At 44.6% G+C, this 15,489-nt stretch overlaps 1 protein-coding gene across 3 annotated transcripts in view; it reads left to right on the plus strand.

The window, feature by feature from the left end:
- LOC141117403 (potassium channel, subfamily K, member 16-like) overlaps positions 1-15,489 on the plus strand; it is a 165,774-nt gene that overhangs the window by 102,460 nt on the left and 47,825 nt on the right. For 2 of the 3 annotated variants that reach the window (XM_073610256.1, XM_073610258.1), the window contains one exon: positions 10,409-10,859. In XM_073610256.1, the coding sequence (XP_073466357.1) occupies positions 10,620-10,859 (240 nt within the window). In that variant the 5' untranslated portion in view covers positions 10,409-10,619. Of the gene's footprint in view, positions 1-9,816; positions 9,923-10,408; positions 10,860-15,489 lie in introns of those variants that run through there. The other variant, XM_073610259.1, reaches the window with a different exon arrangement.

The following is a 15,489-nucleotide window of genomic DNA, read 5'->3' on the forward strand; positions in this document are numbered from 1 at the left end:
TAATCGGAAGTGTCGACCAATGGGGAGATCAGGGTCCTTTTTATTGATACGAACTATGTGGCGATAAATGCGTTGCCAGAAGAGTAGTTTTTTGTTTTGCCTACGTAAAAGCAACTGCATTCGCACTGCATTAGGTATACCCCCCCTGCAGTGCGACAATTTACAAAGTGTTTGGATCTGAATTACTCCCCATTGGGTAACACCGCAGATTTGTTTGTGTCCAAATATTGGCAATAGTTGCAGTTCCCGCATCTGAATGTGCCGTCATTTTCCTGTGATCTTGTGTATACTGTTACTAGACAGGAGGCTACTGGTTGAACTCTTTTACCTGCTGGCTGACCTTATGCTGATGGAAGTAGACACTCCACTCAGTGGGAGTTCTTGCAGTGCCTGTGGGTCCGCCCGGCTCTTAACTTTCATGCCTTTGGTCTTGGCTTTACACACCTAGCTAGCCACACATCCTTATCTCCGCACCGCAAGGCAGCAATTGTGCAGGCTATATCCATTCTGCCTTTCCCCTTTGTGTTTAGCAGCGATCAGCTCAGGTATGTGAGTGTGTGGTTTTTCCTTTGCCATGTTCACTACTTATATGGTTATTCAATCTCTGTACAAAACAATCTCAACTCGATTGTATTACTGTACTAATGCTCAAATATGTTTACGTTATAGAACATGTTTGCTATAGATGACACAAAGCCTCAGAGGGCAGTCACCATTATGCTTGGAACTTTGTATTATTACTATTGATTTTAATGTTTTCTACTGTACAATAATTTTGTTAACCAATAAAGGAATGTTTAAATACTCTCCTGGTCTGTCCTCAAAATCCTGAAGGGTATGCTGTGCCCGGAGCACTAGGCCCTCTTTGTTTGTTTGTTCATTGGATTGGCCAGACCAGGCCATACACGCACTGTCATTCCACACTTTTTTATCATTACCGCACTACCCACTAATTTCACTTTCAGGACCCATTCACATCTAGCATAGTGGGAGAGCACATTTTGTGGCTCAATTTTCCTGTGACATGCATAGGGCAGCCTGTTGATTTCAATTGGCTGCACTACATGTGGTTAATGGGACATTTTGTGGGTTGCTTGTTTTTTACTGTGCATTTTGCACCATTTCCCCCTCGTTTTTTTTACAAGGCAAAATGTGTGTTTGCTTCTGTGTTTGGTGTACCATTAACAATTAATGGCACTGAAAGTGCAACAATTTGTAGACGACATGCGCCACGATGGAAAAATGGGCGTGGTTTAAACTAAATATTAGACGTGGCTTAAAGGAGCATGGTTCAAATTGGGTGTGGTTTGAGTCTGAGATGAACGACGGATGGAGGGAAGGAGAGAGAAGGAAGGAAAGAGAGTAATGGAGGGACAGCAGGCCCAGATCCTACACCACAATAGCAATATGTGTATTTCATAAAGTTTAACAATCAGCAGATAAAGATACTCCAAACACCTGGTGTTGGCGCTTCAATCATCCCGGCACCATGGTTGTTATGGTGTCAAAATGATTGAAGCGCATTATTTCTATTATTACATTGTAATATAAAATGAAATCATTCAACTCACCATAATGCAGAATCGGTGGAAGCCCTGAGTGCGTCACTTGCCACGTCGCCTGTCACCAGATGCTAACAGGTGTCCCCAGCAGAGTCCCTCCTTACATCAGGTGTCCCCAGCAGATTCCCTCCTTACATCAGGTGCTCCCAGTAGAGTCCCTCCTTACATCAGGTGTCCCCAGAGCGGAGTCCCTCCTTACATCAGGTGTCCCCAGAGCAGAGTCCCTCCTTACATCAGGTGTCCCCCCCCCAGAGCGGAGTCCCTCCTTACATCAGGTGTCCCCCCCCAGAGCGGAGTCCCTCCTTACATCAGGTGTCCCCCCCAGAGCGGAGTCCCTCCTTACATTGGGTGTCCCCCCCCCCCCAGAGCGGAGTCCCTCCTTACATTGGGTGTCCCCCCCCCCAGAGCGGAGTCCCTCCTTACATCAGGTGTCCCCCCCAGAGCGGAGTCCCTCCTTACATCAGGTGTCCCCCCCAGAGCGGAGTCCCTCCTTACATTGGGTGTCCCCCCCCCCCCCAGAGCGGAGTCCCTCCTTACATTGGGTGTCCCCCCCCCCCCAGAGCGGAGTCCCTCCTTACATTGGGTGTCCCCCCCCCAGAGCGGAGTCCCTCCTTACATCGGGTGTCCCCCCCCCAGAGCGGAGTCCCTCCTTACATCGGGTGTCCCCCCCCCCAGAGCGGAGTCCCTCCTTACATTGGGTGTCCCCCCCCCAGAGCGGAGTCCCTCCTTACATCAGGTGTCCCCCCCAGAGCGGAGTCCCTCCTTACATCAGGTGTCCCCCCCAGAGCGGAGTCCCTCCTTACATTGGGTGTCCCCCCCCCCCCCAGAGCGGAGTCCCTCCTTACATTGGGTGTCCCCCCCCAGAGCGGAGTCCCTCCTTACATCGGGTGTCCCCCCCCCAGAGCGGAGTCCCTCCTTACATCGGGTGTCCCCCCCCCCAGAGCGGAGTCCCTCCTTACATCGGGTGTCCCCCCCCCCCAGAGCGGAGTCCCTCCTTACATCGTGTGTCCCCCCCCAGAGCGGAGTCCCTCCTTACATCGGGTGTCCCCCCCCCCCCAGAGCTGAGTCCCTCCTTACATCGGATGTCCCCCCCCAGAGCGGAGTCCCTCCTTAGATCGGGTGCAAAAGCTTCGCCTGCGCAGTACAGGGTGGACACTGTCCGACGGGGGACCTTTCTCGGCAGAACACCGGGCGTGGACCTCTAGCGGTGGCAAAAAAAAATAAAAAATCATGAAAACTGCGATTTCCTGGGACATTTCCCGGGAAATGGTAGGACTGGGACAAAGGTCTAAATCCCGGGAATGTCCCGGGAAATTCGGGACAGTTGGCAAGTATGCACAAGCAAACTTCACATAAACAGCTCTCTCAGGTTTGTGGCTTCCTGAGTCCCAGGCCAAGAGCAATTCTTTGCTCCAGTCCTGCTTCATGTATACCACCTGTTGGTGGACACAAGTGGACCACAAAATCTGGTCTGGAACCAACCCTGCCAAGGTGGCTGGTAAAACCCGGACCAGATTCTACCTTAGATCTCAGCAAATGAACGCATGCGAGGTGAAACATAACGTCCAACAATCACCTCACCCTTTAATAATGTCACAACTGTTAAAAACATATTTTTTTTATTTACATAATCATTAAAAATATTCCAATAAAATACATAAATATACATATAAAAGTTCCCTCCACAACATAGTTACATAGTAGGTGAGGTTGAAAAAAGACACAAGTCCATCAAGTCCAACCTATGTGTGTGATTATGTGTCAGTATTACATTGTATATCACTGTATGTTGTGGTCATTCAGGTGATTATCTAATAGTTTCTTGAAGCTATCAATGCTCCCCGCTGAGACCACCGCCTGTGGAAGGGAATTCCACATCCTTGCCACTCTTACAGTAAAGAACCCTCTACGTAGTTTAAGGTTAAACCTCTTTTCTTCTAATTGTAATGAGTGGCCACGAGTCTTATTAAACTCTCTTCTGCGAAAAAGTTTTATCCCTATTGTGGGGTCACCAGTACAGTATTTGTAAATTGAAATCATATCCACTCTCAAGCGTCTCTTCTCCAGAGAGAATAAGTTCAGTGCTTGCAACCTTTCCTCATAACTAAGATCCTCCAGACCCTTTATTAGCTTTGTTGCCCTTCTTTGTACTCGCTCCATTTCCAGTACATCCTTCCTGAGGACTGGTGCCCAGAACTGGACAGCATACTCCAGGTGTACAACATGAAAGAAATGGAGCTGTCCATAAGATAAGAGAATGCTTAAACTTGGCATCAATCAAACCAGATTGGTTTTCTTAACATTTCAATGCCTCTACAGTAGTGTGCAGTAAATTTCTCTTTTGTTTGTCAACGCAATTTGCGGCTAAGCTGCTTATTCATGAAAGGACGGTATTGTGATTTAATGAAGAAAACAGTGTGTAAGTATTTTATCCATATTTCATATTAATTATATGCTCTCACATTGAGATTGTGGTCAAAGCCTAGTCGTCTCATGCGCGAATCAGTGTACTTTACATCCACGGACAGGCAGAGGGAAGTATTTATGGCAGAGCAGCCATCAGAAATTGTGGGGCCACTTACACAGCTTTAGGCCTGGGCCCCCTTGGGCCTGACCAACAACCTTCCCCAGGGCCCGCCCACTGGCCATCCCACCAAATCCGCCCACTAGCCATCTCAAGTCCTTCAGTGCCTCAGCCCCCCCCACACACACACCTGTATGCTTTCGGCCCCCCTCACACCTGTATGCTTTCGTCCCCCCTCACATTTGTATGCTCTCGGCCCCCCTCACATCTGTACGTTCGCAGCACCCCCCACATGTGTACATATGACACACAGACGCGTACACACAGACATGTACACAAACACACACGTACACAGACATGTACACACACACACATGTACACACGAGAAGAAGGATTACCCAATACCCAATATAGGTCTGTTTTATAGTCGGTACAGTTGCATAGATTATACTGAATATGCCCTGGGTATGATCTTATTTCTGATATTTATGAATTGTGCAGCAAAAGTGTGACCCAAACCAAATGTGCACAAAATATCACCATATCACCTAAATCAAGGGTCTCCAAACTGTGCCCAGCTGGATGTGGCCCTTTGCTTGCCTTTATCCGGCCCTTGGGGCACTATTCCTCCTACTGACACCAACAATGGGGGTATCATCCTCCTACTGAAACCAACAATGGGGTACTATTCCTCCTACTGACACCAGAGATGGGGAACTAATGCTCCCACTGACACCAATGATGGGGAACTAATGCTCCCACTGACACCAATGATGGGGAACTAATTCTCCCACTGACACCAATGATGGAGCACTATTCCTCCCACTGACACCAATGAGGGGGAAGAATTCCTCCCACTGACTCTAATGATGTATTTTTTTTTTTACTTCTGCTGACCACCCACTAATGTTGGGGCATTTTCTAACTGGCCACAGTCCGAGTCCTTAAAGTATGAAGAGCAGTAAACTGGCCCCTTGTTTCGACCGTTTGGAGACCCCCTGACTTAAATGGTCCATTTATTGACTTATAGAATGAGGAACAAAGTGAAATATAGAAATTAACAACAGTATCACTGAAAAAATGCAACAACAAAAAGTCTATCTATGGTGGTAACCACTGTTCCAGCAAAAAAAGAAGGCGCTGCCAAAATCCCAGTTAAGCCTAGTACACATGGGCCCAGTGCCGAGTGGCATCAGCCTGTGTACTGCAGCTGGTCTGACAGAAGCCGGCTGGGGCATAACCAAAAAAGGTCTGCCGACTGGCTCCCGATCAGTGCTCTCAGCCGATGGCTGAGAACGCTGGCTGACCGGAGTGTTCTGGCAGGGGGGGGGGGGATATCCCTCTGTCAGAACACAATAGAGCAGCAAGAAACTATTAGGCTTTAGTGTGGCGGCTGAACAAAAAAACTGTGTACCAGGCTTTATAAGAATCCTTACAATCCTACATGTATGTTCTCCAAGATTTCCCTTGGGCTCACTTGCATCTGCAAAAACAACCCGCTCTCTTATCCTTCCATATATGGGATCACCAACAGTGTATATGTGCTCCACACCTCTAACATAAGATAGAGCCTTTTCCCATACGTACAAAATGCCAAAAAGAGTAGGTAAATCACCCCTGCAGAGACATATACAGAAATAAAACCCTGAAAGAGTCACACTGTATGCTACTTTGTACATGTGATATCTTTCTCCTCATGACTTCCTGATATTCATATTTTTATCAGTCACTCAGACAGTGCGTTCTTTATTAACCTAATGCACTGGTCAAAAGATTTACGCGTGGTGCGCGGCACTAACTCACACACATGCCAGTTGCAAATAGAAAGAACTTGTATTGTAGTCAGAATACAAGCCAGTGGAAGGCAGCCTGACTGGGAACACTTACAGATGAACAGCAGATTGTAGCAGAGCAGATCTCAGCCAAACTGACAGCATCTGTCTTGAGGGGTGGAATGCAGCCTGGCCAGTCCTAACCCAAGCGGGGAGGTTTCCAGGTAAAGTGGTGGAGCCTTTCTCTATTTGTCTGGAACCTTTCCTTGCTGCTTTTACTGTCCCTAACAGATGGGTGACCTGTCCCTACACTACCCACACAGTATCAAGTAACAAGAGAAATGCCATGAACCTAAATCACAGCAGAAAAACTTTGAACAACATATTTGCAATATCTTGCAGGAAGCTGCCTGCAGTTAGACCGTAAAGGGTCAATCTGGTTGCAAGTATTCAGCTTCAGGTCATAGTTACCTGGGTGCCACAGGAGGGTGAGGGCTGTCTGCACCCCCACATCCTCTTCGCTTGGGCCTAGAACCAATTCCCCAGACAGATCCAGACAGCCTGTGGACAGTCCAGCTACCGCACAGAGTACTACAAACACTGGGCTGGGGATCTTTGCCACTAGAATGTCAGGAACCAGAGACTCGAGTAGGAGAGGGGGCAGGCACCACTCTTCAGGCACTTCCTGTACTGTTGGAATATCTGTGGTGTTAAACGACTCTGCCTTCAGCTTTCTGGTAGAACAGTCACCACTCAGCACACAAGGCCTCAGCAAGTTAGGATGGAGACATCTTTTGATGTGATTAGGCTCTTGTGAAACTATATCATGCACCAGAGTTGGAGGGAAAGGCTGCTTCTCCACCCGATTGGGGGTATGCTCCCATTTTGGTTCCAGTTTACTGTCTCTCTTATTCTTGGTATTCTTCACCAACACCCGGTCCAAGCGTTGAACCTGGTCCTCAAAAAATTATGGAGAAAAATGATGATATTGTCCAGATAAACTAGTACAGTCTCGAAATTAAAGTCTCCCAAGCACCTGTCCATTAAGCATTAAAAAGTATTGGGAGCATTGTTCAGCCCAAAGGGCATGGGATAAAGGCTTTTCATGATCCTAAACTCTTACCAGGATTTGCCAGTAGCCGCCCGCCAAATAAAGGGTGGGGAAGTACTTGACCTGCCCCAATGCCATAATTCTTCCACCCGGATTAACAAGTAGGCATCCCAGTGGGTACAGATATTCAACTTGTGATAGTCCACACAGACTTGCAGGCTTCCATCTTTCTTTCTCACCAGAACCAAGGGAGCAATGTCCTTCGCGCTGGTGGCAAAGACCTACAGGTGCTTCTCTAGTAGTTTGTGTGGGCGAACCCTGTTGTGGTAGGGAATAGTGCTGGAAAGCAATGACTAGCTGTTCGAGCATTAGCTTGTATTGTGACTCATCCAGCGAGGCCATAGCTGTCTGAAGCAGAGCATATTTGGTCTCTACCCCAGGCTGAACGTCTGAGATACAGTGACAGGGTACCACATACAGGTCTTCCAGGGTGGCATGGTTGGGGAGTGCAATCAAGGTGGTCCCCAGTGCGTGCAACCAGCCACTCTCCAGGTGCCACTGGGGTTCTATCATCATGGTGGCCCCTTTCAGCTTTTTGTGGGTCCCAATGGGGAGGGACCAAACTACTTCTTGTTTGGGGGTTGTCCAGACAACTCCGACCTGTGTGTTGGGTATGGTTTTCCTTCTGGTCCCTCCATAACAGGTTCTCACCCTTAGAAGGAGGGGCCGAATCCTGTTTAAGTGTGGACACTTGCTGTTTCAGGGAAGCCACGTCCAAGGCGAGTTGAGACAGAGTGAGGGAGCCAAGGCTTTTTCATATGCAGCAGATCATACTTTTTAGTCTCCGGACAAAGAATCTGTGCCTCCGCTCTGGAACCATCACGTTTTCTCTGAACAGGTCTTCTAGGTGTGTTACAATTTGCTTCAGTGTTTCCTGGTCCTCTTCCGGCACAGGCATCACCACTTGACAGGCATCATCCTCCAGCGGCAGTAACTCACACACAGTTCAGTTGCAAATGAAAAGAACTTGTACTGTAGTCAGACTATAACAATTCACAACAAGCCCAGCGGAAGGCAGATTGTAGGAGAGCAGATCTCAGCCGAATTGACAGCATTTGTTTTGTGGAGCGGAATATGGCCTGGCCAGTCTGAGCCCAAGCGGGGAGGTTTCCAGGAGAACTGGAACCTTCCTATGCCGCTATTACCTTTGCTCACAATCTCTGTATGACTATAAAAAGGAAAAAAAAAAAAAAAAAAAAATATATATATATATATATATATATATATATATATATATATATATATATATACACACACACACACACACACACACACACACACACACACACACACACACACACTATATTGTCAAAAGTATTGGGACGCCTGCCTTTACACGCACATGAACTTTAATAGCATCCCAATCTTAGTCTGTAGAGTTCAATATTGAGTTGGCCCACCCTTTGCAGCTATAACAGCTTCAACTCTTCTGGGAAGGCTGTCCACAAGGTTTAGGAGTATGTGGGAATGTTTGACCATTTTTCCAGAAGCTTATTTGTGAGGTCAGTCGCTGCTGTTGGACGAGAAAGCCTGGCTCGCAGTCTCCACTCTAATTCATCCCAAATGTGTTCTATCGGGTTGAGATCAGGACTGTGCAGGCCAGTCAAGTTCCTCAACCCCAAACTCGCTCATCAATGTCTTTATAGACCTTGCTTTGTGCACTGGTTCAAATCATTTGGTGGAGGGGAGATTATGGTGTGGGATTGTTTTTCAAGGGTTGGGCTTGGTCCTTTAGCTCCAGTAAAGGGAACTCTTAAGGAGTCAGCATACCAAGAAATTTTGGACAATTTCATGCTCCCAACTTTGTGGGAACAGTTTGCGGATGGCCCCTTCCTGTTCCAACATAACTGCGCACCAGTGCACAAAGCAAGGTCCATAAAGACATGGATGAGTGAGTTTGGGGTGGAGGAACTTGACTGGCCTGCACAGAGTGCGTGTAAAGCCAGGTGTCCCAATACTTTTGACAATATAATGTATATCTGATGTAGCCTGGGAACATCAGCCAGTTGAATTGGTAAAAACAAGCAGTCCTTTTATTGGTATTTCCAAAACAAGTAAACTCAAATATCATATGCAAGATTGCTTTATACTACATACTTGAAATTGAAGGAGAATCACCGCAAATTACATCTGATAAGTTGATCTCTGTCTCTTTTTAAATAAGGACATTTACAAAGGTCCTTATAAACTTTGCCTTCCTTCTTGAAAAGAAATTTAAGGTGGACATACAAGCAAGTAGGTTCCATTTAGGCCCCTTTCACACGGCTCTGTAGCAAAATTGCAGTAAAATTGTTTCCTGTGCATTTTTGGGCCACTTGCACCTATGAAAAATTGATATGTGGCTCAAAAACACAAATTGCAGGTGTGTTTTTACTGCAATTTCCAGTAATTTAGATGGAAACCTGGGTTTTTCGTGCAGTTTTCAAAACCGCACCAAAGATGCAGCAAGCAGGACTTTTAAAAATCCCCCCCCCCAGCGCAGGGGTGGGAAAAATCCCATAGAATTTAAAGGGGAAAAAAATGTCAGCGTTTTTCTTGCAAGTCAAAAACGCAGGAAAAGCATATCAGTTTAAAAGGGCCCTTAGACCCAAGTCCACTAGATACTGTATATATTCATACATTGGCCATGCAGGATTAGGGTGATATTAAATGCCTGTTGATGTTTGCAGTGACATAAGAAATGCTTTGTTACTTTTGTATATAGTGGTAATCTGGTTACTTTCCAGTTTATCTCAGTTTTCAAGGCGAGGTTATTATAATCAGAGTTTAAAGATATGGGAATTGATCCAGCTGGGGACTACTAACTAGTTAATTGAAGAATCTCCTCACTCACTCCCTTTATTATTTGCATGTGAGTTCTAGAACGCTGGCCATCATTCAGTCTGGAAGACAAAGCAGCACTGGACATCTGGAGTAGTCTGCAGGGGACAGTGCAGGCGAGGAGATGAGTATGGTAGTGAGAGTATTTTTTTATTTTTGGAAATTCTGGACAATAGATATTTTAAGTTTGAGAGGTGGATTTGAACTTTAAAACACGTTATGTTCTTGCAGTGTTATACCCAGATATCCTTTCGTAAGCCAAAATCATTAAATAATAGCTTGATGCTATTGTGTGCCTGTGGAAGTAATACTATACTGAAAGCTTTTTCTGACATTGCTATTTAAATACATAGAATTAATAAGCATCGCTGCCAAATATGCCATGTGCACCTTTCATTTGAAGTTCTGAAATAAGTGACAGGGCTGTTCAGCTCATTTTCTTTTGTCCTTTATAAAACCACAGATAATATGGGTCTTCTCTAGCAGATGGCACCTATTCTATTACCAGATACAATAAAAGGCACATACAACCTCTAAACTATGATAAGAATTTCTTTTATTAGTACATGTCACTTCAACTTATTGCGTAATAATTGTTCTGTCCTGCTTATATTTGCAGGAAATGTAAACTGTGTCAGAATTCAAAGTACAAAGAGTTTACAGCAAGAGCTCATCGCTCCTCCCTAACTCTCCCCGTGAAGTCTTTTGCTTCCATAAACGGACTCCCATTGGGAAAACCAGGACATTGACCCTCCAAACAAACGCTCAGGTATATTCTATATAGGGCACTGTGTTTCTTAATTCTCATAGTCCGCTTAAGTGCTGTGACAATGGAAACAGTTGAAAAAAGAAGCACTGGTAAGAAGAGAGGCAAACTGCTTTCTGGGCTTTTAAAAAGTGCCCTGCTGGCAGCTGGATTTTTCACATACCTTCTGGCTGGGGCGATGGTTTTTCAGATGCTGGAACAAGAATCAGAGTCAAATGTAAAGGAGGAAACGGAACGCCATCGGTTGGACTTCCTGAAGAACTATACGTGTCTAACACATGATGCTATGGAACATCTGATTAAGGTAAGGAAACTTAGTATCAATGGTTCAAGAATAATTAGATGGAGACAATATCTTCCATTTGTTCCTAATTTGTCATCATGGTTTTGATCCCACACAGATGGGTTGTTCATAGAATGGGATATAAAAAACAACTCCGGGCAAGTAAATTCATTCAAAACTTTCTTCTTCTTTTAATAGTTTTTATTGAAACAACCTAAAACAAGCATTGGTTACATAGATCAGGTGTATATAAAAATTGAATATGTAATCATACAATTTGAAAGGCAATATTTAGTACATGTAATCATGCAGCATCATGCAGAGTTCTGTTTTATTTGTAGAGGTAGGGCAGTGCCGGATTTATAAGAGTGCAAAAAGGGCAATTCCCCCAGACTAAAAAAATGAAACTTATTTTCCCTCCGGACTTCAGTAGTGTGCTCGTTGAGGAAATTGTCCAGTTTGCAGCCTTTGCCAAGCTTCAGTCATGTCTCCCTCCATCTCCGCAGGCAATTGTATTGCATGATGAAGGGCTTGCTGATAACTTTTCAGGTGTTAAAGCGGAGCTGCACCCAAAAGGGGAGGCTCTGCTTGTTTGCACCTGCCCCCCTCCACTGCCACATTTGTCACTTTTTGGGGGGGATTGGGTACCTAGTTTTGACAGTTACCTGCTCCCACTTCCTGGCAAGAATGCCGTGGCGCTCTAAGAGCACTTTGTGTGTCCACAAAATGATACATATTGATGAGTGAGTTACAGATTTTGAAAAAGCTAAGTGCAGGACGAAAGACTTTTTGTAAATATTGTAGTGATGCATAACTGATGATTGCTAGTTTTAGTTCCAATTACTTGTGTAATGTGTATTCTTACATTCAATAAAATTTGGCAAAACAATAACACAAGTGGCTTCTACTCATACACTACATTGTCAAAAGTAATTGGGTGCCTGCCCTTACATGCACATAAACTTTAATGGCATCCCGGTCTTAGTCTGTAGAGTTCAATAGTGAGTTGGCCCACCCTTTGCAGCTACAACTGCTTCAACTCTTCTGGGAAGGCTGTCCACAAAGTTCAGCAGTGTGTCTATGGGAATGTTTGACCATTCCTCTAGAAGAGCATTTGTGAGGTCAGGCACTGATGTTGGACGAGAAGGCCTGGCTTGCAGTCTCCGTTCTAATTCATACCAAAAGTGTTCTATCGAGTTGACGTCAGGCCAGTCAAGTTCCTCCACCCCAAACTCGCTCATCTATGTCTTTATGGACCTTGCTTTGTGCAGTTATGTTGGAACAGGAATGGGCCATCCCCCACACTGTTCCCACAAAGTTGGGAGCATAAAATTGTCCAAAATTTCTTGGTATGCTGACTACTTTTTAGAGTTCCCTTCACTGGAACTAAGGGGCAAATCCCAACCCCTGAAAAAGACCACACCCTAATCCTCCCTCCACCAAATGACCAGTGTGCAGTGGACCAGTGGAAGATGGGTTGAGATAGGAGGCTTAGAAAGAAGATATGGGAAGATGGAGAGAAAAAGATGAGGGGGGAAGGATAGGGGGGAATTTTGGAGTTGGCACTAACCACTCAAATGAGCCAATGCATGGCAGCAAGAAGGGTTGTTATATTAGGAAACCTCACAATTAGCAGGGAGGTAATTTTCCACTGAAAGTGGTCAACCTTGCCTTGTATTGCAGTACATTTTTGTGAAACTGTATGTAAAAATTCTAGCAAAAGAATGATGGAGGGGTATTTAACTTCTTCCAACTTGGCCACTGTACATAAACGGCCGGGTGGGTGTGTAGTCCTGAGCAGACGATTCTGAACATTCCTCAGAAGGAGCGCAATCCCAGTCTGCCTGTGTCCCCCAGACACAGCGCATCACTGCTTGGCAGGAGGGCTCTGTGATTGGCCCTCCTGATCACATGATGGCTGTGTCCAATCACAGCCATTGTGTGATGTATACAGAGTCAGCAGTCAGTTGATTGGTTCTGCTTCTCCTCACACGGAGCATGTCAGTGAGGAGAAGGCAAGCCGGTCTGTTGCCGGTGGGGATCAGTGAGTGTAAAGCACTTTACACTCACTGATCACACAGTAAGTGTCAAAACAGTGTCCCCACACAGTAAAACACAACTGTCCCCGTGATCAACATCTGCACACATTCAACATTTGTTGAATGTGGTAATTTTGTGGGTACTTCCATTGTCCTGGTGCTCTAGGGCCTTCAAAATGTAATAACTAATCAGGACTTTAGATGTGTAATATCCAAAGGCTGTGTAAGTCTCACACGTGGTATCTGCATACTCAGGAGGAGTAGCAGAATGTATTTTGGGGTGTAAATTTTGCCATGTGTTAGAAAAATTTTATAAATTCACAACATTTGTTTTTTTTTTTCATTTTCTTTCTACCCCCCCCCCCCTTTTTTTTTTTAACTTGTGGGGAAAAAAAATTACATTTTCAAAAGACTCATTATGCCTCATAGAATATATGTTGGTGTTTGCTTTCCAAAATGGGGTCAATGTGTGGGGGTTTCCATTGTCCTGGTGCTCCAGGACATTGAAAAGTGTGAAAGGTAGTCATGACATTTGATGGGTAATTTATGCTCCTAGAACGCCTGAAAGGGCTACTTGGATGTTGGGCCTCTGTATGTGGCCAGGCTGTGGAAAAGTCTCACACATGTGGTGTATATTATATCGCAAAAAAATAAAAACCCAGTGGTGAACAAGTTTCTATTTGTGTGAACAAAATGATTAAAAAAAAAAAAATTGGGTACAGTGCAGCATGACTAATTATCATTTTAAAGTGAGAGCGCTGAAAGCTGAAAATTGGTCTGGGAAGGAAGGGGGTTAATAATAAAAAAAAAAATACATTTAAAAATGTTTTTTGGCTTAACCTTCTCCACGAGGGGGTGTTTCATCAAAACTTTTTTTTTTTTTTTCCCCATCTGTGTCCCAGTGTGGATATTTCCCTTTTACTCCCTGTCCTGTAGACACAACAAGAAGTAAGAGTAAATCTGTCCAAAGTAAGGAAAATGTCCCTTTAGTTTGTCACTAGAACAGATGTCCCCCATTTCTAAATTTCCACATCCGTTAAAATATCAAAAGTTTAGATTTTCCCTCGTGTATATAGTTCCAAAGACAATGGCCCACAGGACAAATAGAGAGGGTGAATCTCCCTATCAGAAACACAGACAGTAATAAAGGCCTAACAGGGGTTTTACCTCTAAACCAAACCTCCCCCTTTAAAAAAAAAAAAAAAAAAAAAAAAAAAAAGGTTTTGGCTTTAGATTCACTTTTGAGTTCTATACTTTTCTCACAATCCTTTAAAGTCCTATTTGGCAGGCTTCCAGATTGTGTCTCTAGGGTAGGGCTGTACTTTCTGCTTGTCATTCTGCATTGTAAAATATTCCTTCACAATGGAAGACCTTTTGTAGAATGCTACCCCAGTGTTGGTTAGAATAGAACATCAATGGAACAGAGGCATCCTGGCTTTCCCACGTATTTATAAATAGAGAGAGGAATAAATTGGGTTTTATGTGTTTATAAAATAGGAAATAGTTTGTAAATAGGAACTTCTGTATTGTGTACATAGTAGTTGGCCCATTGTGAATTTCCTGGTATGTTGTATATTTATTGCACTTTTTACATTTAGTCTTTTTCCTCTGCTCAAATCATACATGTGTAAGATTTGAGTCTGTCCTATTCCTTACTATATAGGTCTCAGTATGGGTGCTTCTAGTGATTATAGTAGGAGCCGAAGTGTGCATTGGCACCTTGAGGCTGGCGATGGGGATTTCCATTATATTTTCAAGTGTATGCAAGAGACCTCTACTTTTTTTGTTAAAATATTGGAAGTGTTATAATTGAGAAAAGCTTTATTCCCCTTTCTTTGCTTATTTCGACATCTATATAGTGCAATGTTCTTCCCCACTGAGCTGTTGTGTTCTGACGGGGGCGGCCCCTCCACCAGAACACTCTGATCAGTCTTCTTTCTTCTTGCGTACCTGGTAAAAGATCAGGTTGAGTAGATAAGAGCACAAATTAGCATGACCGTGAACTTTTTTTTTTTTTTTTGACAAGTTCGTGATCACTAAAAATTCAGACATGTTGCATTCACTTACATGAATGCAAATATCATCCAACATCATTGTTGTGACCTAGGGATTTTCCTATATGTGTAGCGCAACCCCTAAGGAGCCCCAAGTATACTGGGATCCCTCACCCTGCACAGCCAGGCACACCAAGTTGAGTCAGAACAGTCTGCAACTTTGTTTCTTGTTTTATTGAGGGTAATAACTTTGCTAGGGATGGGAGGTTATGGGATGCCCATTTGACCTCAACCACAACAACTTCAGGGACAACTCTTCCTATATACAGCTCCACCTTCACTCCTGCACACAAATGCTTGCAGGACCCAGCTGGAACACTAATTGCCTGACAGTCACTTAGGTGAAGCAAAAGCCCATTAAAGGCAGGAACCCGAGATCCCTGAGTTGTGTAATAGAACTTCCTCTGTGTGTTTTTTGGTAGGAATCTTCCAGGCCCGAGGTCACAATCCCCCTGGCATGACTCATAACCTATTTATGAGGTGGCCTGTCCCCTGTCAGCCTTTCACTGGGGATTGACTGAGGCCCTAATAAATATTCCAAGCAGCTAATCCTAGCTT

The sequence above is a fragment of the Aquarana catesbeiana genome, linkage group LG13 (assembly GCF_042186555.1).
Source record: "Aquarana catesbeiana isolate 2022-GZ linkage group LG13, ASM4218655v1, whole genome shotgun sequence".
Classification (NCBI taxonomy): Eukaryota; Metazoa; Chordata; class Amphibia; order Anura; family Ranidae; genus Aquarana; species Aquarana catesbeiana.